Genomic DNA, 22,693 nt, shown 5'->3' with positions numbered 1-22,693 from the left:
CTAGGAAAAACAAGTTATAAATTGTATGAGCCCCCCAACATCTTCAGCTGCTTTCCTTATTCTCAAAATACTGATTTTCAAGGAGGAAAAGAAAGTTGAAGATTAGTCTTGATGAAGAGTTACCACCCAAAGTTAGCCACTTGTGTTTTTTAGGAGCACATGGTCACTCATGAGCATACAGTTAGTAACAGCATTTCTCCAATCTAAATGGAAGTGTCTTGCATCATGAACAGTGTTGTGGGGGAGAACACAACAGCAGAATATCTGCAACAGGTGGCTCATTCCTCCCAGTGCCAGCAGCACTTCAATTCCCTATCACAAAGCAAAGACAAAAGCTGCAGTTACTCTTGCAACTGTTCCACCACCCAGGAAACTGCTAACCGCCTTTAATTGCCAACAGCCCCTCACAGTCTTCCCACATGATGGAAACTAAACACGCTTGGTTACAGTTCATCTCATCACTGGGAGATAACAAGATCCAAAACCTCGCATTTTTAAAAGCTGTAAGTTAAAAGCATAATGCTAAAGGAGATGAGAATATTTTAAGCAATGGGTGGAGAATTTCCCTTCTGAAGCCAACCAAATGAGAAAGCTTTTTGAAAGAGAAGGGGAGAAAACAGGAAGACTGCATTTTGACAGATCCCTAGCTCTATGAAGCCTCCCCATCCTCTGTAGATGACTCCCTTCAAATTCATAGACTGAGCTTGAAAATGTTGTAACATGGATATCTGAAATCATGCATAACCTAAAGCAGATTGAATATGATTGAACTTCTCTTTAGACATCTTAACACCTACAAAAGATTAAGTTAACTTCCTAAATATCTTCACCATGAAAGCTCAAAGGCCACACAACATTCAAAATACGGTGCTTAGTTTCCTGCCAAAGGGCAAAAAGACTTCAAAAACACTTCAGAAGAAGATAATTTGATATTTATACTAGTGGGCATTAAGAACACGATTTATTTTTTTTAATAAAATCTTGTAACCCTTTTGCTTTAGAGGAAAGTATAATCTATTCTATCCAATTTTTATGTCAATTACTATGAAATTTTAACACCAAGGTTCAAAACATGGATCCCTTAAGCTTTCAGCCTTGTGCTGAGAGTGAAAGCCAGAATAACCTCTTTCACCAACAGAAAAGAGAAGTTGCTTCTGAAGATTTTCATTACAATTCAACAGAGAGGAGGTAGCCGCAAGCATCAGCTACAGAGAGAGGCGTACTCCAACTGACACACAAGTGCCATTTGCCAAAACAAGGGCTGAGCTCTTCAGGTTTTATCTTCTAAGCCAGAAAACAAAAAACCTGGAAAAAATTCAACCCCCAGAGAATGTTCAGTTTCTACATTTACATTTTTTAAAGTTCATAACTGTCTAGAAACCAGAACCCTTTGAATACCTGCTAGAGTACTCAAAAGTTAGACCAATCTAACTCGTAGATGGTCACATGAACAACACTGTGGAAAGAGATGGGCAGTCTTGATCATCATTCTTGGATCAGTGTAAGATTCAGAAAGAAAAGGTGCAAGTGGTTAGGAACAAACTGGAGTTATCAAAACATCTCCTGCAATCCTTCTACTCCTCAGTGGGTATGTCTGAGTCTGAAAAGCAAAAATCTTTACCCCCAGAAGATCTGCACTCCTGTTAGCATTTTCTGCACGTCATCTGGTACAAAAAGAGAGATTGGTTATTATATTTCATGACAGAGACCTAAGTGAAAGCAACTATCTTCTACATATGAAGTTCATTATTGGCTCAACTTAACGTTGCTACTATCAAAAACTGGAAGAGAACCTAACCATCTCATTTGGCTTGCATATATTCTCTAAACACTACATAATCTCTGCAGAGAAGAGATTCAGAGCAGCCCTGTGGAGAAGGACTTGGGGGTATTGGTCGATGAGAAAATGAACATGAGCAGGCAGTGTGCGCTTGCAGCCCAGAAAGCCAGCTGTATCCTGGGCTTCATCAAAAGGAGCGTGACCAGCAGGTCGAAGGAGGTGATCCTGCCCCTCTACTCTGCTCTTGTGAGACCTCACTTGGAGTATTGTGTGCAGTTCTGGTGTCCTCAACATAAAAAGGACATGGAACTCTTGGAACAAGTCCAGAAGAGGGCCACGAGGATGATCAGGGGACTGGAGCACCTCCCATATGAAGACGGGCTGAGAAAGTTGGGGCTGTTCAGCCTGGAGAAGAGAAGGCTGTGTGGAGACCTCATAGCAGCCTTCCAGTACCTGAAGGGGGGGCTATAAGGATGACGCGGAGGGACTCTTCGCTAGGGACTGTAGTGACAGGACAAGGGGTAATGGGTTCAAACTTAAACAAGGGAAGTTCAAGTGAGATATAAGGAAGAAATTCTTTACTGTAAGGGTGGTGAGGCACTGGAATGGGTTGCCCAAGGAAGTTGTGAATGCTCCACCCCTGGCTGTGTTCAAGGCCAGGCTGGACAGAGCCTTGGGTGACATGGTTTAGTGTGAGGTGTCCCTGCCCATGGCAGGGGCGTTGGAACTTGATGATCTTGAGGTCCTTTCCAACCCTAACTATTCTATGATTCTATAATGATTCTAGATAATACAGCTAGGAGGGAACCAGTGTCCATCTGTGAGGTACTACAGTATTCAACACATTCACAACAGCTCGACATAATTTTAAGGAATAAAGATGACCCAAGAAGAAAAATAACCAACCAAGCAAAAAAAAAAAACAAAACACAAAACCCCCCAGAACCAAACAGCTTAAACTGATGGCCTGTGATAATACTACTTTTTACTAATGGAAAGCTTCCTCACAAGACAGAGTCTCTTTTAACACATCCTCTCTCTTTAAAATGCATGCCTAAGAAAAACGCAAGAACAGAATTACAGTTCATAGAAAAACATCAGGCTAGCTCAGATTATGAATATGAGAAAAAAATAGGAGACAGAGGTCTGTGGCTGGATGCTTTGGCAATGAGGAACCTGTACCAGTAGTTCCATGCTTAGTAAAGGGAGCGTCTTACATTTCATAATGCAAAAGATACCCTGGCACTCAGACTGTGAGCAACATGAGTTGCCTTTGGTGCCAAAACAGCACTGAAAGAAGACACTGATAATATCAATTCCTAGCGGATCCCCACCTGGAGAACAAATTTCACTCTGTGTCAGTATCTTGAGATTGTATTCAGTGAATTCAGAGAGTAAGCTGAAAGCAGAGAAAATAATTTCAAATTCACTCTTCATTTGCAGATTTGCAAGGCCAGAAAATTAATACAAGCCACCTACCTGCATGTGCATGTTTCATAGGTTTGCAGTAAACAAGTCTAAAACTGGTACTCTGAAACAATTCTCCCTTAACCTTGCTAATCATTTTGGAGACAAGAACTGTCATCAATATTATCTCTCTCCCCCAAAATTCAGCTCTCTCTACTACTACGTAATACTGACTTTTCATACCAATTCAACTGTTCTGTAGCTAGATTGTTTTTTTTAGGAAAAGAAACCAACCAAAAACCACACCACCACTGCAAAAACCACCAACCAACCAAAAAAAAAAAAAAACAAAACACCCAAAACCAACCAAACTCTTCCTAAACTGACAAAAAAGTCACAAAACCTGCAAAAGAAAATGGCAGCTCAATAAGTCATGTCATCTTTTAATCTAACCTAAAATGGAATACCATCTTAACTGCAGATTACTGACAGGAGCTGAAACATTATTTGCAGAGATAAAGCTCTGAAAAGCTCACTTCATAAACAATAAATCAGAAGCTTCTCCTGTTGGTCATTAAGTATTAAATTAAGAATGGCAAAAACCTAGTAAGAACCTTTAAAACATTAAAAGAATATATTACAAGATATTAAGAAATTAAGATCATACCGACATCTGTTATAATGAAATACGGTGAAAGCAAAACCACATTACTAATTTTTGCCATTTATGACCACTCATCTAGTCAATCCGTCATCAATTCTCCAAATATACTCTTAAAAAGACTTGCAACTTACCCTTTGTTTTTCAAGCTAGCTTGCCGCTAGCATGGCCAAATTTATTTTTAAACAAAACCAGTTCACTCTGCTGCAGCTGAAGATACATTCATAAAAACAAGTATGTTTCAGAAAGGAAGGAAAAAAGAACCATCCACATTTATAATCAACAGACCTGCCACCACACTCTGGGCACAGAGAAATCAGTGTCTGTTGGACAAGTATTTTTATTTTTAATGTGAGGACCTGCACCACATTTTCAATTTAATACACAATGCTCTTATTCCCAAGTAAGAGCCCACACTGTTTGTGAATGTATATGCAATATTTAGGCAATGAAACAAGACTCAAATAACCTAAACGTGGTCTTTTAAACCCATGGTTAAGATGTTACATCTTGTCAATTGCTACCTTTAAATAGCTACCCTTAGCAGGGGTGAATGGCGAATCAAACCGCTGAAGAAAATCAGCCTTTTAGAAACAAAAAAAAAAGATTTAAAGACAATGATACTTGCAGTGCTGAGTATACATAAAACACAGACAAAATGTCCTGACTCCTCACAGCTGAGAGATACAAAATTAAGGGTGCTGCTTGCAAGTTCCATTTTATTAAGCAATGCACTACTGCCAAAGCTTTCAAATAAAAGCATGATACCCACCGTGATGTTTTCCAGATCAAGATGCTTGTTGTGAACAGTTTCACACAGTCTTCGAATTTTTTCCTTAATTTTATTCATGTCTTTTTCATTCAGCAGCTTGGCAGAAGAAGCATCTTGTTCCAATTCCAAAAGCCGTATCATCAGATCTAGACTAGCTCTGTCTAAATCCATGTTCAAACGATCTCTACTCAGAATGTACATTAGAGCTGCTGTACAAAGGGACAAATTCTTGGGTTGGGAGAGGAAAGGAAAAAAGAAAACCAAACAAAACAGGTTTTAGGAATCATTAGGCAGACCTTTTTCAACTTTTAATAAACAAAGATTTACAAAAGAAAAAGCCTGGCAAGTCCAAATCTACGCTAGCACTTGCATGAGTACTTACTGTTTTATGTTGATTCCTTCTAGCAAGTTACTAATGCATTCTTCTAAGCAAAACAACCGAGACATAAATCACTTAACACATTTACAAAACCCTAGTAGAAAAGCAGGGGTTTCTACTTTTAAGGGGCTCAGTGCTGCAGAGAGTAAGACATGGTAACTCCAGAAACACAGTATTGTAGAAAAGAGACAGATGGCAGGGGAACAAAGTGAAAAGCACAGGGTACGTGGTGAGGTAGGTGAACATTCTTGTTTGATGGGATAAGCTGGTGACAGCACCAGAAAATACAGAGATGGTGGGGACAGTGTCTGCATGTGAACTGGGTGGGGGACAAAGTGCCTGGTGACACACATTCCAATTCTGCCAAACAGGTCTGTTCATCAGTAGTTCAGCCAAATCCTTCCAGCATAAACACATCTAACTACCAGTGGAATTCTGCTTTTTAGAAGCAAGACAGAGTACAAGCCAGCTTGCCCCTGCATTATCTTGATCACCCCTATCTTACACAGAACTGGTATATACACATCTTACTGGATAAAGAATACTCAAGTCCTTCTTCAAGAAGGAATTAAATTTCTTCTTCATGAGTATCCAGAAATGCAAAGGCAGAAGGCAACTGTCAGGAAGGGGCAAATGACAGTGAAGAGATCAATGCAAAGCTATCCGTCCCTAGTGCTGGTAAGTACAGCACTTGCACTGAGAACTCACCCATCCAGGTGAGCTCCAAGTTACAGTAAAGAGGAGAAATGTTCATGGAGAACTGAGTTGTGCTGGATATACTACTTTCAGAAACCTCTGATGGTATCTGGAGGAAAAAAGCTGGGAGTGGGGTGGGGTGTGTATGTGTGTGTCTTTCTGGGTTCAACGTGCTTTATGCACCTATTCCATTTTTTCTGTAATAAGCAAATTAAAATATGGAGACAAACCAATTCTGGGACGTGAATGTTGCACAGCTCAACAGGAAAGAGCAGAATTCCTGTGTCATGCAGATTAACATCTTGTTTACAGTTCAACCAAGCACCAAACCAATCGTTAGCTGCTTCTGTTTATTTTAGAAGCAAGTCATATTAAGCAGTATCAGCATTTCCAAAACAGGATTAGACAGCTGATAGTCTAGCAAAAGCTATGTTAAAACTCCTTCCTCTATGAATCAAGGAAACCCTCAGGTGAACAGAGACTAACTACCAAAGACACATTTGGAACACTGAAGGAAGGATGCAAGGTTTTCCAAATCTATGTCTCCTTTCATGAATAAAACCTCAAGACAAAATGTTACAAAAATTAAAAAAAAAAAAAATCCTTAGCTGCGAGTATCACTCCTCCAGCCTTTGCAGGTCTAGGGCAGAAAGTAATCTATGTGGCTTGTCTACACAGACAGGGTATACATTTTTTTCACTTAATTTCTATTAACTTTCTCCAATAAACCCTGCAATTTTATCGTTTTAATTATAGAAATCGTTTCTTCTGGATTCAGTTGCAACTGGCATAAACTGCAAGAAAATTCAGGTTCCTGGAAGACAACTCTGCTCCTTCCAAATGGCTGTTCTTAAAGCAGGATATAGGAGCACATGCATTCCAGTGAATGGAAAATAATAGAATAACATAAAATAATACTTAGCCACCCCCCCCCCCAAAAAAAAATTAATACAGGGAAACTGCTGAATTTATAAACTGGGCTGCCAATATTTAGGCATTTCAGGAAGTCAGACTGCTCTTGGATCACTACTCAGAAACGCTTTATAGATATTCCAGAGTTTAATAAGGGCAACCAGACTCACTTTGTAAGCCTCTGTACCCAAGCCCTTGCTTGTCCTAGGCTCCCTTCTTTACAATTCAATTTACTATTATGAAGAGAGTAATGGTTCTCTCCCCGCATAGGTCCTGCCAACACTTCTCTTCAGACCTTCCACCCAGGTTTTAAGATACTTAAATGTAATCAGAAGGGACCTAAGCAGGGGACTAAGACATTACACAGAAGGTTTCAGGCTACAAAAGGACTGCCTGAAAAGCAAGGACTGAAACAGCTAGGTGTAACACGAACTAGGTTCCTGCAACAGCACGTATACAGAAGGCGAATCAGGCCACTAAGCTTCCCAATGCTTACATGCAATAGGAAAATTCCTGTTTTTCCTATAAGAAAAGTAACGACTTTCATGTAAGGAAAACAAGGACTTCAAAAGTGAATGGTGCTTATAATGTAGAACAACCTTCAGCTACATGCCAGTGATAGGGGTTTTCTAAAACAGATTTTTCTCTAGTCTCCAGAGGAAAGCTAGTTTAACCTTGAATATAACATCTCTACATTCTGCTCTGATCTTCTGTGTTAGACAATGTGGTTAACTGTTTATGAAAACCCTATCTCATGCCCTAGAGTACACAGAATTCTGCGTGGGGAATAACACATAAAACCAAAACGAACACCCAAACAAACCCAGAACAAAATCATACCCTCAAAATCCCACCGTTGGGCAGTAGTGAAGCTCTCTCATTTTTGTTTGTTTTTTTTTTCTTCCTACTCTATTCCTTAAGATGCGTAAAACACATTCTACTTCCAGACAAATGTGGAGAGAAAAAAAAAAGTAAATTAAATAGGATTTACTCTAGACAGAAATTTTACAGCACATCTAACTATGGAGTTACAATCCATACTTCTACTGAATTCAGGAAAACATCCTAGTTGAACATACACTCCAGAAACAGCAGACCATTTACACCCACTCTCATCCTTGTCTTCCCTTGCTTGTTCTATTTATACTCCCAACTTCTGGGAACAGATGGTTATTTTCTAGGGTTCAGCACTACATTTAATGCACTTTTTTTTTATAATTATTCACATGCTGAAGGCATTACAAAACCACATTTCTGTGCTGAACTACTGACAGCTACAGTGAGGACATCATTTTTGATTAAAAATGATACTCGTACTCCAAAGCTTTTAGAGCATACCTGGAGAGACAGTCAGTTAAAAACTGAAACTGCAGCTTAAAGACAAATGTACCAGAAAAATTTGGTGGAAGGAGTAATATTCATGTAAATACTTTGGGCATAGCTCAGTAAGGTAACTGGTTAGCTTGCTTTCCTTGCTGGTTACAAAATACCTCAGCAACTGCTATTTCATATTCTTATGGAAATATGAAAGTCCCCCACTTTCTCAGTCTATTCCACTGTAAAAGTACAATCAATGCAGTATATGTACATATTTGTTTCCATTAGCCCTGTCACCATGCCAGTCTTCCCATCTCCAAAATACTTTAAAGAAAATATTAACAAAATAATTATACTTTTTTTTTGCCTAGTCCTTATTCAACTTAAATGCATTTAAGCCATGTGTTATTTAGTGAGTTACTCTGCACTGAGATTTCATGGAAAAATTCCTATTTAAACAAGTTAAAATGTTAGTGAAATAATTGTTGAACAAAAGAGCAGTATATAGAGACAGCAAGCTTATACAGGAGTCACTGTTGAAGCATATACTGTCAGTAGAGATACTTTAGCATTTAATAGTATTTTGATAAATCAATAATTTTATAATACTGTATAACCTGCATCAAGAATGCACTGTAACAATACTAAAATGTTACTACCTTTTCCCCCCTCTGACAAGAAGCGTTTCATCAGATACACTGAAAATAGTGAATATAATCAATGCTTCTTGTTACTGCAGACTAATAATAGCATGCAATTTCCTTTTGAACTGTATGTGCTAGTTCTTTTGAAAATGAAGGAATAATGGTAACTGTCAAAAGACAGCCAAAAATACACCCAGCAGACTTGTACATTTTCCAAGGAACTGGAGCTGTCCTCTGCAGATCTCCCGCAACTCAGTGGTGGCAACTGTCCTAAATACTGTGACTGTACTTCATTTATTTCTAGTATCACTTGGCACTATTTTGACAGCTCACAAAGTAACAAATGCATTGAACCTGGTTCCTGTGTTTTACAGTTAACCACTGCTAATTTTTGAAGGAGATAGAAAAGCAGCTATTATTCTAAATAAGTTACTTAAAGCTCTACAGCTTTTTCCCCCACCCACAGTAAGATGTCAAATACAATCTCTTAAATATCTATTTCTGTGGGTGCAAAGCTTCCTTCTGCATTGTATGTCATTCTTCCAGAGCTATTAAATACAAGTAATAGAGCTGACTGGATATACGCATCTACTACCCACTTCAAGTAACATTTCCTATGTTCAGCTTTTGTAACAATACCTCAAGGGATACCCCACAGAGGCACAGTTTCCAACCCCTGGAAAAATACTATCACCTGCAAGAAGCATCTTCTATTACAACTGAATTGAACTTGTAAAGTTGATAAGGACACTCCAAACTGCTTCAGATTTTGCCTCTCAAGACATGTTACCATAAGCAGTTAAAATTTACCTTTCCTAGATAAACCATAGAATACTGAACACACTCAAAGCATCCTACAACTGCAATTACAGCACTGTTCAAGGAAACAAGCATGGGACATAAAAAATGCCCCACAACAGCTACAGAAAAGGCAGTAATTCACATACAAGCAAGTCTGGAGAAGAGCACTTAGAGCCATCTTTAAATAAAAGGAGAAAGGATTCCTTTCAAAAATATTTTATGTGAAAGAAATTATAAACACAACAATAAAACTATTAAAAAAAAAGCTTAAAAGAAAATAGCATTCCAAAGCACAGTATGTTGGTTTTTTTTTCAATAGCTAAAATGTCTTTTTGACAAAAGAATTTCCAAACCCAGCAGCACATTACAGTGGAAGCGGAATCTGTCATTGGAACGTAAGCGCTCTTATTTTTCACTACAGATTTCAAAACCAAAACCACTGGTCACAGATGCACACTATACTGGATGCTTGACCTTGTATTATGCGTACACAAAATTCATATAAAGTAGACAAATATGACCAGACTTTAATGAAATGTACAAGATATCCATACCTGATGGTGTTGGGAATCATCCAGTGTTTTGAAAACCATGGCCACCATCCCATGTGCTCTCAGATGCATTCGGAAGCTGGGCATGGCGCACTTTGTCGCCAAGCTGATTACACTAAAGAAAATGAATTCTGGATGAGAACAACTAAAATGGGCACATTTACGAATACGGCAGCTAAACAAGTCTACAGACTGTGGCTGACCATGTCAAGCCCTGACAAACTCTGTTAGGATGTTTCTTCTAAAGTTTGTATAAGGCAAGTTTGTAGTTGGTGCACAGAGCAGCATTTTATTCAACTGCTGCTTACCAGCACCAAACTACGTCTGCTCTATTTTAACGCTGGCTAAAAACAGAATTTCAAAGGGTACCCTGAACTTGCTTCTTTCAAACAAAAGTTGAAATAATTTAAAACAGTTAAACTGAAAAACAAACGTTCATGAATTAAGTACAAAGTTTGATTTAGAGGCATAGGAGAGTTTATTATGGATCAAAGCATTATGAAAAGTTGTAAATGTGAGCTTCCCTCGCTATCTAACAGTTATCTATCTAGTTAATTAGTCCCGCTTATGCTGGACAATACTTTCACAAAAAAAAAACCACACCAACCTCAAACATTTTTAATATTTATTGCTGTATTCACTGTTGATTGAAAAACTGCAGATTTTGGGAAAAATATGATAAATCTATTAGTCTAATCAGTGATCAGAATAACAGTTCTATTTTAATAGCAGAATTCTTCCCCTGGTTTTATTAGCAAGCTGCCTGCCATTTCTAGCACAGTGCAACATGTAGACTATTAAAAATAGTTTTCTTTTAAATGGGGAATAATGTGGAAATGATTCTGCAATCAGGAATCTATTGAGGAATCTTACTATGAAAGATTCATACAGTGTGGTGTTTAAAGAACAAGTGTCTTTCTGTCTCCAATCACAACAGCACCAGTTAGAGCTTACCTACCAGTTTCTGATTCTCTTTTACGTCTATTCCTATCCTTACACATTGATTTCCTTTGGAAAAATACTTTTCTTTTAATTTGTTAACTGAAAGAAAAAATTTTTATTGTGTTTATACAAGTTACATTCCACAATATAAATTTGGAAAGTAAATAGTTTCAGATCTTAGGAAGCTTGCCATACAGGCAAGGTAAGTGCACTCATAACTATGGATAATAGATTTCTTGTATTTATACTCCAGCAACAATATTCACGGCTAGTTTTTGAGGAACATGAAGAATAAATTCTTAAAATAGCTCTCAAAAGCATTAAAGCTTTTCCTTATCCACAGTCAGATCTCAAGTCTTTCCTTATCACCTGGTCTCTGTGGGTTCGTTTTTCCTTCTCTACCATTTTAGTGTTGCTGAACACAGAGAAAAATTTACCAGTCTTAAAAAATAATTAAATAAAAAATTAAAAATATGATTACATAGTTACAAGAAATCATTCTAATTACCTTTGGTGTCCAGTCTCTGGACATAACATCAAGTCAAACTTTTCCAAAGCAAGACTAACACTTTTTACTACTAACTTCACAGTAACTTGCATATTCAAGAGTACAACAAACAGTTCAAGATAAAGCTTCCAGTTAATACTGAGACCACCTCCAGTGAATGCTAGCCATGTTATTTCTCAACAGAAGGTAACGAACAGGAATGCTGGAGTTACACAATCTCTATTGCATTACTTCCAGATAACAGCCAGCAACCTTTGCAGTCTTAAGGATTTTATTTTAGAACTGAATTTTGCATTAAAAAAAAAAAAACAGAGCAGACATTGCATGTAAGACTGCACTAAATAAAGTGGGGATTTTTTTAATTTATAGCATGGAAATCTGTTCAAGATGTCATTTACTGTAATTTTTTTTTATTTCACCTTCCTAGTCATCCTGCTTTTGAATATTCACAGTAAATCACCTTGATGATTATTTTCCAATTTTGTACTCTTTATAGAAGTGCCAGGTAATTACCCAAACAGCATTTTAAAGCATGGTCACTTCATTAGTAAATATTTAATTCAGTATCTCTTTTAAACGTAAGGTCAGTGTTTTATAGTAAGATATCTTACCTAAGGCAACGTGTGTTTAGGGGCTGATTGCTCTTCAATCCACTTAGCAAGTACTCAATATCATCAGTGAACTCTTGATTTTCACCAAATTCCACTACATCATTGAAGTGCTTTACATGCTGAACAACAGTGTATAACTGGAAGAGACAAATATTGTGACCTAGGTAAGTTGCTCCGGGGATTAATTATAACCTTAACAAGTACAGTTTAAAAATCTATTCAGTTTTGAGTCCAAGGAAACATTAAGAAGTTAATGAAGGCCATTCAACTACTTGGATAAAAATATTATCTTTAATAGGAAAGCCAAATTTCATTTTGACACTGTTCCTTCAGTATTTAGGATTACTAATAATTCTTTATCTTAAAAATTTGTTAAGAATACTTACTTCTTTGTCTTCTTTCCTACATTTCAATGCAGTTACTATCTCTTGATAGGGCTGAGTAGGTATTGTCACAGTTTTTATCACTTTGGGAGGTGGTGCAGGAGCCTTAAAAACTCCATCATCTTTATGAATTGCCTCCTTTGAAGATAGCCTTACCTATTAATAAGAAAGTGCTAAAATGGGCAGGTGTTTTGAGCATGTAAACACATACTAAATACATCAGGAAACAGTACAGGTGTGCAATTGTCAAACTGACATTTTGGGACTATTTAGTCCTTGCGTTACACTATCAAGAGCTACCTAAATGGTGTGATAATGTATCTTCTCTAAAAAAAAAAAAAAAAAAATACAAACTTATAAATTAAATGCATTTTTAAATACAAAACCCAAGTTCTATGTAGTCAGGAAAGCTCCTGTGAAATTCTGGAACTTAATAGTCCGTTACACTAGTTCCTTAAGTTTTAGGGTAAGCAAACCAATCACGTTCATCCTTTAAAAACAGTTAATTGTTGATAGGGACAAGCATCTTACCCCCTTACACTGGAGATACCAGGACTAAACTGGCTGCTATACCAAACCATCACTAAGTACACTGGTGTGGATTCAAGCACAGCAATGAGCAATCACTGTCTTGACATAGACTGAACTAAAAACCTTTGTGCTTACTGTTCTCACCTCTAACTACTGGAGGCTACTGCACTACTGTACTCGGGATACAACTATCAACTGACCTCTCCAACCTGACACTCCAAACTTTTTTGCCTGGAGGTAGCAGACTACCAATATGAATTTTGTAGGCAACAAAAAACTGCCACACAGAGAAATGACAGAGGCATGACTCAAGCAGGTAGGGTATGCTCTTGTAACTTCATGGTATTCTTGCACACTGGCCTTATTCTTACTTATAGTGTGCTTTAGGAACAACATAGTATAACACAAAATACAGAAAAACCTATTTGGAGCTTATAAAAGGTAACAGATAACTTGATGTAACAGGAATAATCACTGACAAATTGCCAGGCATCTCAGGCAAGTATTACAGGTTTTCTCTCAACCTGCTTCTCTGTATTAGTTTGATGCTACTATATAAGCTTAAATGTCACCTTATCTTCTGATTCCTTCTTTGGCACAAATTCAGATGCAAAGACAAACTACAGAAAACAAGACATACACGAAAAAACACACCTAAATGACAAACTATAAATATAAAACTGTCAATGCAGTAACCATTTATTCACCCTCAGTCTCTAAATAAAATCATGTACTTAGTTTCCTTATACAGAAAAATGAGCAATTTTTTTTAAGTGACTGAAAAAAAGATAGAATTAATATGCAGGCATGGAGGATGCATTAACTGTCACTTACTCCAGGGGACATTTTGAGAGATATCCTTCTTGTGCATTGTACATTGACAGTCAAAATATAAGCCAAAAAATGCTATATTAACAGAGTATTCTATCATTGTCCAGCACTTCAGTATTTGCTCACTTAGGCTCCAGTGGAAAAGTGCCAATACATCACCCTGAAAAGCTGGTTCAGAGAACATACTGGAGCACTCTGATCTTATCAGTCTGCGAACACAGGAGATGCACTGAAATATCTCATCCAAGTCTTGGTTAATGGCTTCCCCTTCAAAGTAAATTCCAGGGGAGCTTGGGAAGGCCATAAGAAGCAGTACTTGGCATAAGCAGTTTTCATGCTACAGGTTTCTCACAGTAAATCTATGACAAATTTATCCAGATCTTCAGGTAACAAATTTCTACTGAAATTAGAGGCAGAAATTACCACTGAACATTTGGATCAAGGTTCATGTACCTTTTAACCCTTTAATATTAATTATATACATGTAAAGCAAAGTTTAAAAAAGTGACAGAAGTAACTTCAGATGAGCACTATAAAATGAGAACTCCCCTAACTGGTTTGTTCTGCCAAAGCTCTGCCATATTCCTGAATTAATATTTTGATGGTTCCAGTTACAAAGTAGAAGTTTGACAAAAGACAAAATGCTGAATAGAAATTATCTGGACATTTTCCTAGCCTGAAGAGGATATATTCGAAGCCTCTCTGAGGAGACTCGGACAAAATCTGCCTTTAAGTCGGCTATCAGAGAACTTCACAAAAACCAGTATCTATACAGATTCAGTAAGCAACAGAAGCTTCAGTTCAAATGCACATAATTTAAATTGAGAAAGGGGTTTAGGAGAAAGTCAGGACTGAAATTTCTGCTCTCTCCTTGTCCTGGGTTCAGCAGTAGCAGTCATTTTTCTCCGCCTTGGTAGCTGGTGCAGTGTTGTGTTTTGACTTTCGGCTCGGGAACAGAGCTGATAACAATGATGTTTTGGTTTGGCCAAGGACTCTGTGAGCCTCATGCTCTGCCAGGGAGGAGGGGAAGCCAGGAGGAAGCAGAGACAGGACACCTGACCCAAACTGACCAAAGAGGTATTCCATACCACAGCACGTCATGCCCAGGAGGTAACTGGGAGTTAGCTGGAAGGGCTGGGAGACTGCAGGGTTGGAGGAGGTATGGGTCGGTGCTTGGTCGGGCTGGGGCGGGGGGTGAGTTATCGGTCAGCTGGTGGTGAGGTGTTGTATTCTCTTCCCTTGTTATTTCCTTTATCATTATTATTATTGGTGGTAGCAGCAGTGATTTGTGTTATACCTTAGTTACTAAACTGTTCTTATCTCAACCCGTGGGAGTTGCATTCGTTTCGATTCTCCTCTCCGTCCCTCCAGGAGTAGGGGAGAGCAAGAAGGGGGGGAGTGAGTGAACGAGCCCTCTGCCTGGTTTAAACCATGACACTCCTCAAACACTAGTGGTAATGGTTATTTTAAAATGAGTCATCTACATTCTCCAGGCAGGAGGAGGAAAGGAAAGCTGCTCAGAACGCTGGCAGGATGCAACCAAAACCAACCATAAATAAAAGAGGAGCTAGGATCAAAACACACACGCATGTGGAATTAAAGGGGGGGGAGAAAGTAAAACTGAAGTGGGTGACAGCAGCAAAAGCTGAAGACTCATCCCTGCAAAAATATCTACTTTCCAATTTTCTGTCATCAGGCAAGCACTGAAAGCAAGGCGCCAAATGAAATTAAGATCACTGACAATGTACAATGCTCTCGTCACACAATCCGTAACAGCTTTTACACATATATAAGCCCAAGACCCGGGATTCTCAGGGTCTCAAAAGAATTAAGAAACAATTACCTTAAGCCTTAGAACAATCACTGATTTTCAAACAAACAAGCTTCTTTCAGAACTTTTCACCTCTTGTCTACTTTTTGTAGACAGACGTGCTTGTATCTATGGTTATATTAACATTTCTGGCTGTATACAGTAAATTTTGTTTCTTCCATAGTGTCTAAAGACTCAAGTCAGGAATTTACAATACTCCATTAGAAAGGAAAAGTAAATGAAATCTCTTTTGAGGTTTTTCCTTTTTGACTTGCAAGCTGTGGATTTCTGTGGGTATTAGCAAGTTAATCCTAGGGGCTCCCTCAGAAGATGAAATGGAGTCCATTGTGAGAAAACTGAACTTCAGCAGATTAGGAAACGTAATCTGAAGTATTTTTTTTTTTTGGTATCGGTATATTGAAATGATATGAAAGACCCCATTCGTAGGTATTTCCATGGACAATTTCTTTCCCATCAAATACTCAACAGCTCATCTCACAAAGCAGACTTCATTCTGAATTACTGTGACATAACTAGATATCAAGAACTTGTGTTTCAAAATGTATCATTGTACCTTAAAAGGGGACTTACTAAACGCAGGAAAAAAAAAACAACAAACAACAGTCTACTTACTGGGACACTGGGAGTTTTCAAAACCGGTGGTGCTGGCAGAGCCTCCGATTCTGGCTGGTTCCAGTGTCTAGCATTATATACAGCTTTTGTGGGAGACTAAAAGATAAAAATAAAAGTTATTTTTAAAGCAAAATCTACCAATATCACTATGCACTCCAAAAATTATTGTAGCAATAATGTTACCTAACAAGTAAAATGCGTTTCATTTCCCCCACTTCTGTATTCCCAGCAACACAAGTTCTCTGTACCATACATATCAGAAAATCTGTAAGACTTTGAAGTACCTGATGGTTTTAAAGGCACACAGACCCACTCAAATGGCAAAAGACATTATGTGCATGTATTTCAAGATTTTTCTTTCTACTGGTTGAATTTATTCAAAGACAAAAGGTCTGCAACCTTAGCATAGACAAAACCAGACAGCTATAAGGGGGGAAGAAAACATGTTAGCAAACATCATGTCAGTAGAAAATATGACCAGTTTGGAATCAAAATGCAGATCTGACATAGACTTTGATGCTTCAAGAAAGAGAAAACACTCAAATTAAATGCCTTAATCCATATGATAAATCAAGCGTGTTTTTTTTTTTCCTTCCTGCTCAGAAATGTTTCAAGGCAAATCAAACTAAATCAAGATTTACTGTCCTTGAATTTTTGGGAAACACAATTGTCCTGGGTTCAGCAGTAGCAGTCATTTTTCTCCTCCTTGGTAGCTGGTGCAGTGTTGTGTTTTGACTTTCGGCTTGGGAACAGAGCTGATAACAATGATGTTTTGGTTTGGCTAAGGACTTTGTGAGCCTCATGCTTTGCCAGGGAGGAGGGGAAGCCAGGAGGAAGCAGAGACAGGACACCTGACCCAAGCTAGCCAAAGAGGTATTCCATACCAGAGCACATCATGCCCAGGATGTAACTGGGAGTTAGGCAGAAGGACTGGGAGACTGCAGGGCTGGAGGAGGCATCGGTCAGAGATTGGTCAGGCTGGGGGTGGGGGGAGTTACCGGTCAGCTGGTGGTGAGATATCGTATTCTCTTCCCTTATTTCCTTCATCATTGTTATTATTGGTGGTAGCAGCAGTGATTTGTGTTATACCTTAGTTACTAAACTGTTCTTATCTCAACCCCTGGGAGTTGCATTCTTTTCGATTCTCCTCTCCGTCCCTCCAGGAGTAGGGGGAGGGCAAGAAGGGGGGGAAGTGAGTGAACAAGTTGCCTGACTGGGTTTAAACCACGACAACAATATAATTCTTAGAGGATGCAACGACAGAACTGCATTTCTAGCAGCTGAGTTTACCTATTTAATGGCATTATAATAATTCTAGATTAATACAGTATTACAATTTTCATAGTTTCCCAACATGCCGTATATTGTGTAAACTGCATAACTACATACCTCCTCACAAGCACTTATAGAGCATTTTAAACATAGAAAACATAGATATCTATTAAAAAAAAAAAGAAAAAGTTGGGCATTAAAAAAAAGAAATCCTGTTAAATGTAAGGTATCAGCTATTTAAAGCAGATATTAGCTCATGCACAGCCCACAGAGGGGCTATGCGCAGCACACCTAGCAGCCCCAGCTATAGATTCTGAAGCACAACAAGGTTTTGGCATGTCAAAAACTACAAAGTAGATTTCAAGAGTTTCGGTATTACTGTCACATGTTTCTGAGCTGCATCCTTCCATTCTCTACGAGATGAGAAAGCCCTGACTAACAAAACTTCAAAGAATATTAGCAGAATGAAAGTCTCAGCTGTGAGTTTTCACAGCCCAAAAAAACTGTCAAGAACTACATCATTTTAGTTTCCAGACAAGAGAAGCTCCTTCCTTCCTACAGTGAGCTTTGATGTGATAAGAAATTTAACTTAGTTGGACTTTTTAATTAATTTTTTTTTAAGCAGCGCTCACGTACCATTCAACAACATGCATGCAATGGCCATCATCTCAACAGCTTCAGCTGTTTTCTGAGGAAGCTCTTTTAACAAGATATTTTCAGGTAATGGAATGTAAAGTTGCTCAGCAGCCACATGTACCCACCATGGCCACATGCAGGAGTATCAAAATAAGGGGTTTGATAATTTTAATTTTTAACTTTCCAAAGTAATGAAAGCACCAGCTTATCTCCTGACAATCTCTCCAAGCTCAAACAGTTAAAACTGAGAAATCAGTTTTTAAGTTCATGCTGCTACAGTTATGAGAGGACATCTCTGTCCATAAAGACGGTGTCGTATAGATCCCCTTTAGAAAAAAAAGTTAACTGCTGACAAAAATCACTAAAAGGTTAACTCTCTTCTCTCCCAAGCTTACTGCATTTCTGAGCAGCAAAGTCTTATCAAAATCTGGCTCAAGGTTTATGATGAACAAACCAAGGACAACTTAGTAACAAAGATGCTTTTTTAATATTGAAGGACACAAGGTTTTACAAACATCTGTAATGGGGAAAAAAAAACACAACAGAATATTTTCTGGATACTCACTACTTTTCTCTTGAATTACGATTGCTCCACAGATAACCTCAGTGCTTAAGACTGGTAACAGAAGGTCTAAGTTTCTGGGTGCCAACATCCCGGTATACAGGATAATTCAAGGAAGTAATACACTATCAAGTAGCCAGCATGAAAGTACAGCATATATTTAATATCAATCTGATGCATAATTCTACTTAACCTTGCAGGGAAAGTTAACTATTACAGTTCTGACAGCTGTCTATTGCATTACTGCTGCCATAAATCCTATTAACATACGATATTCATTATTAATAGTCCCAAATCTCAGTTATAATCTCACATAGTATCCTATCCCTGCTTAAAGGATACCAATATATTAATATTCCTGAATTTCCTGTCTCGTAGCTACAAGCAGCATAGCTTTTTCGATCTCTGCCACAGCAGCGCTGTGCTCAGTGCACCCAGCAGGGAGATGCTGCAGGGAGATGCAACCCACACAACAGGATCCTAGATGTATGCCTTCCTCAGCTCCATGCAGAAACAACAGGGGCACAAAGCAAAGCAGGCTCTACTGCAGCTGCCACACCCCTCTTCAAGGAAAGGGCACACCTCACTGGCTCAGTGCCCTATCTGCATGTTTCTTTTTCTTCAGTGCTCCATGACAAACCAAACACAGCCCTTATTAGGTGCCGGGGAGCACAGTCATGCTGGCATTAAAGCTGTCTTACTGAGCTGGTACAGGTCCTTGCTCAACATGCAACAGGAGTGTCTGCAGTCTCGGCTTTTCGGAATTTAGCACTGCTGTTTCATATATGTGCATACAGCATGGAAGCACAGATGACAGAGATCAAGTTCAGTGCTTCAGTACAGCATAAGAACAAAGTATACAAACAGCTGCACCAGCGTAATCAAAAGGTCCTCACAGCATTAGTGTGTTTTCTTCAGCAGAGAGCAACAGCTGATGCGTAGGAAAGAGCTCAACAGGGCAAAGAGATAAAGACAATTCCTTCTAAATAATCAGGGCTCAGAGGCTTCCTAAGTCAAAGACGGCTTCATTTTTATTTAACAGTCAAAAATGGGCTTTTCCTCCCTGATTTTCCTTAATCCCTTATTAAATCAAAAGCTAGGGCATCCCCAAGTGTTTTGCGACAAAGCACTTTACAGATTGCTTAGGCACTACCAACACAATATAGAAGAAAGCTGCATGTAAGACATCAAGTAATGTCAGCAGTTAATGCCTGAGAAATGAGGACATCTCATTTAATAGCTGTCTTGTAATATAGTCTAAACTGGAACTGAAAAAGGCAGTTACTTAAAACCTTGAATACTTATTGAAGTTTAGTTTTAGCCACTACAGTTTGTAATATCTTCCACTTGCAGATCTAAACAGTGTTTAGATTTGACCTGTGATTCCATGCCCTTCTAGTAATATTTTGTTAACCAGTAGAAACTGCTCCCCAGCAGCTCCTACCATCTGGTCTACCTACTGCACACAGCGCAGCACACCCCCAAAATCCAGCACTGCTTTCCAAAGAAATATATCCTAATCAGTTCTAACTCTTCATTAGGGACTATAGTGATAGGACAAGGGGTAATGGGTTCAAACTTAAACAGGGGAAGTTTAGATTGGATATAAGGAGGAAGTTTTTTACTGTAAGGGTGGTGAGGCACTGGAATGGGCTGCCCAAGGAAGTTGTGAATGCTCCATCCCTGGCGGCGCTCAAGGCCAGGTTGGACAGAGCCTTGTGTGACATGGTTTAGTGTGAGGCGTCCCTGCCCATGGCAGGGGGCTGGAACTTGATGATCTTAAGGTCCTTTCCAACCCTAACTATTCTATGATTCTATGATTATGCAGGGACTTTAGAGTTCTCTTAAAAATCACATGGATATAGCAAATAGATCACTCTTCTACAATCACCTCTTAAAGGAACCTTCACATACTGATCTGCAACCCAAAACAAAGATGAATTTCCAAAACAACTGTAAGGAAACTGTGCCAATACTGATCAATCTGTAAGAACCATGTAGACTTGCTTTTAGATTACTGTGTGACAGAACTGAAGCCACGAAAAGTATGAATGCAAATGAATGCTAATGAACGCTAATGAACAAAGTCTTTTCAGAAGAGCTTTATCACATAAGCAAATGGGTTTATTTGGTTTTGGTGGTGGTTTTTTTAAGGCAACTCAAATGCTTATGATAAGCTTCCCTGAAGAAGCAATGCTGATATTTAAGCAGCAGTAATTTAAGAAACTGACTTACTTTCTCTTTAAAGAGAAGGCAACTGTGCAATTATTCAAATAATGCAGACTTTTCTTTAGGAATTCTTCCTCTGAAGATTAAGTTAGAATAAATGCAAGAGGAAATATATCACTTATTTGAATTCTGTGTTCTTAAGGCAAATAACTTCTGCAATATTAATCAGCCGTAAGAGCTTCTGCTGAATAGCAGAAGAGTTCTCTTTTTTCATATGTAGAGAGCTGACAACTGTTTACACTGAGATGTCTGAAAGACTGCAAATACTGCAGTGAGGGTATAAAGCGTATTGTACTATGGGACCCTACATGTGGGAGGTGAACCGAGATGCAAAACCAGAACTAACGCCAGGGATTTTACAAAATGCACAAGGTTGTCAGTTTTATACAATCATCTCTAAATGGCATAAACTATGGGTCATGCTTAACCTCCCATCTCTGAGAGCCTCATGATGAAATTTTCAGGAGTTGATACTCTGCACATATGGATACAGTGCTGCCTACCATTCAAAGATACAAGAATAGCAGAAAATAAGAGCCAGGGACATGAGTCATGCTGAAAATACCAGCAAAACAAGAAAGACAGCAGCTATTTGCAGGCAAAAATGCCTTCCAAGATAGAAGACAATGGGAAAAGAAAACCCCCCAAAAAGCCATTTTTAACACATATCCTGATAAATTCATTATTTGTATCTGTATGCCAGATGCTTACAGTTCAAAAAAAATGGCAAACCAGTTAACCAAAATATATAATTATTTACCACTCGGTATTCATAATCATTAAGAGTACTACTCCATCCTGCATGTCTCAGTTTGAACAGGAAAAGTATAACAAGTATGTTATGCAGCACAGAACTATTCATAATGGACTGTTTCTTTTGAAAAGGAATGAACATCCATTTCAAAGCAAAGAAAAAGAAATTACACTTCAAAAGAGGAGGATGGAGTACCAATTCAGCAAAGGCTGAGCCATGTGTATGTAACACAGGAGAAAGTTAATTTGGACTCCAGAGAACATAGCAGTTTTCAACAGCAGTTAAAAACCAGAGGCAAACTAGGACGAAGTCATTTATTCATTGCTCAAAATGTGAGCTAATCTCCATTATTTGGATCACAGTAGCTGATTAGTGCCAGTAATTCACCTCTAGGTGCCATGGACCACTTAATCGTGAGCTGCTACATCATTTCATACAGTACACAAAAAACATTATGCATGCACACAGATAGACAACTACAAGTTGTTAGTCAGACAAGGTTGAAGAGTATCAGCAGCAAACAACATGATGAGCAAGAGGGAAAAATGTCACTGAAGCTTTTCCTGCATCAGATTTCTGTCAAACTGCAAAATGTTTTTTCTTCCTCAAAGCTCAAAAGGAGGCCTCCAAGGCAGAGCAAGACAATGGGTCAGACACTCAAGTGAGACATGAAAATTTATCTTGAAGAAACAGGACAGTTTGATAAACGTGAGATTCATTCCTAAACAGAAATAGCTCATGGTATTCTGTATGCTGCTTACACTGAGTACACTCAAAGCTGGTCACTCAGAAGCAGAAGCCACATGGTTATGGTTACTGACTTGTCCTGAAATTTATGCTGTGTCTAATTAAAAGGGACAAGGTACAATAGCTTAGACATAATGCCACAATACTGCAAACATATCAATCAAGAGGAAAAAAAAAAAAACAAACCTGTGTCTGCCAGTAAGTAACTGACTGGTACACACACATCCTTGTATAAAAATCATTAGACTAAATTCCTGCCCTCTTTATTGCTACTTAAAACGCAGAGACACACACATATCCCCCTGCACACACTCCTGTTAATCC

At 38.5% G+C, this 22,693-nt stretch overlaps 1 protein-coding gene across 5 annotated transcripts in view; it reads right to left on the bottom strand.

The window, feature by feature from the left end:
* Positions 1–22,693, bottom strand: part of WAPL (WAPL cohesin release factor) — a 70,517-nt gene that overhangs the window by 11,125 nt on the left and 36,699 nt on the right. For 3 of the 5 annotated variants that reach the window (XM_057421494.1, XM_057421496.1, XM_057421497.1), the window contains exons 5-9: positions 16,170–16,265; positions 12,368–12,520; positions 11,982–12,118; positions 9,924–10,035; positions 4,621–4,848 (exon numbers count right to left, since the gene is read on the bottom strand). In XM_057421494.1, coding sequence (XP_057277477.1) covers positions 4,621–4,848; positions 9,924–10,035; positions 11,982–12,118; positions 12,368–12,520; positions 16,170–16,265 — 726 coding nt within the window. The remainder of the gene's footprint in view (positions 1–4,620; positions 4,849–9,923; positions 10,036–11,981; positions 12,119–12,367; positions 12,521–16,169; positions 16,266–22,693) is intronic. The other 2 variants (XM_057421499.1, XM_057421498.1) reach the window with 2 other exon arrangements.

The sequence above is a fragment of the Pezoporus wallicus genome, unplaced genomic scaffold (assembly GCF_028554395.1).
Source record: "Pezoporus wallicus isolate ANWC-B61680 ecotype Strahan unplaced genomic scaffold, APGP_CSIRO_Pwel_v1 contig_4816, whole genome shotgun sequence".
In the NCBI taxonomy this organism is placed as follows: Eukaryota; Metazoa; Chordata; class Aves; order Psittaciformes; family Psittacidae; genus Pezoporus; species Pezoporus wallicus.
Note: the sequence above shows the minus strand (reverse complement) of the source record. Positions and strands in the feature narration are given on the sequence as shown.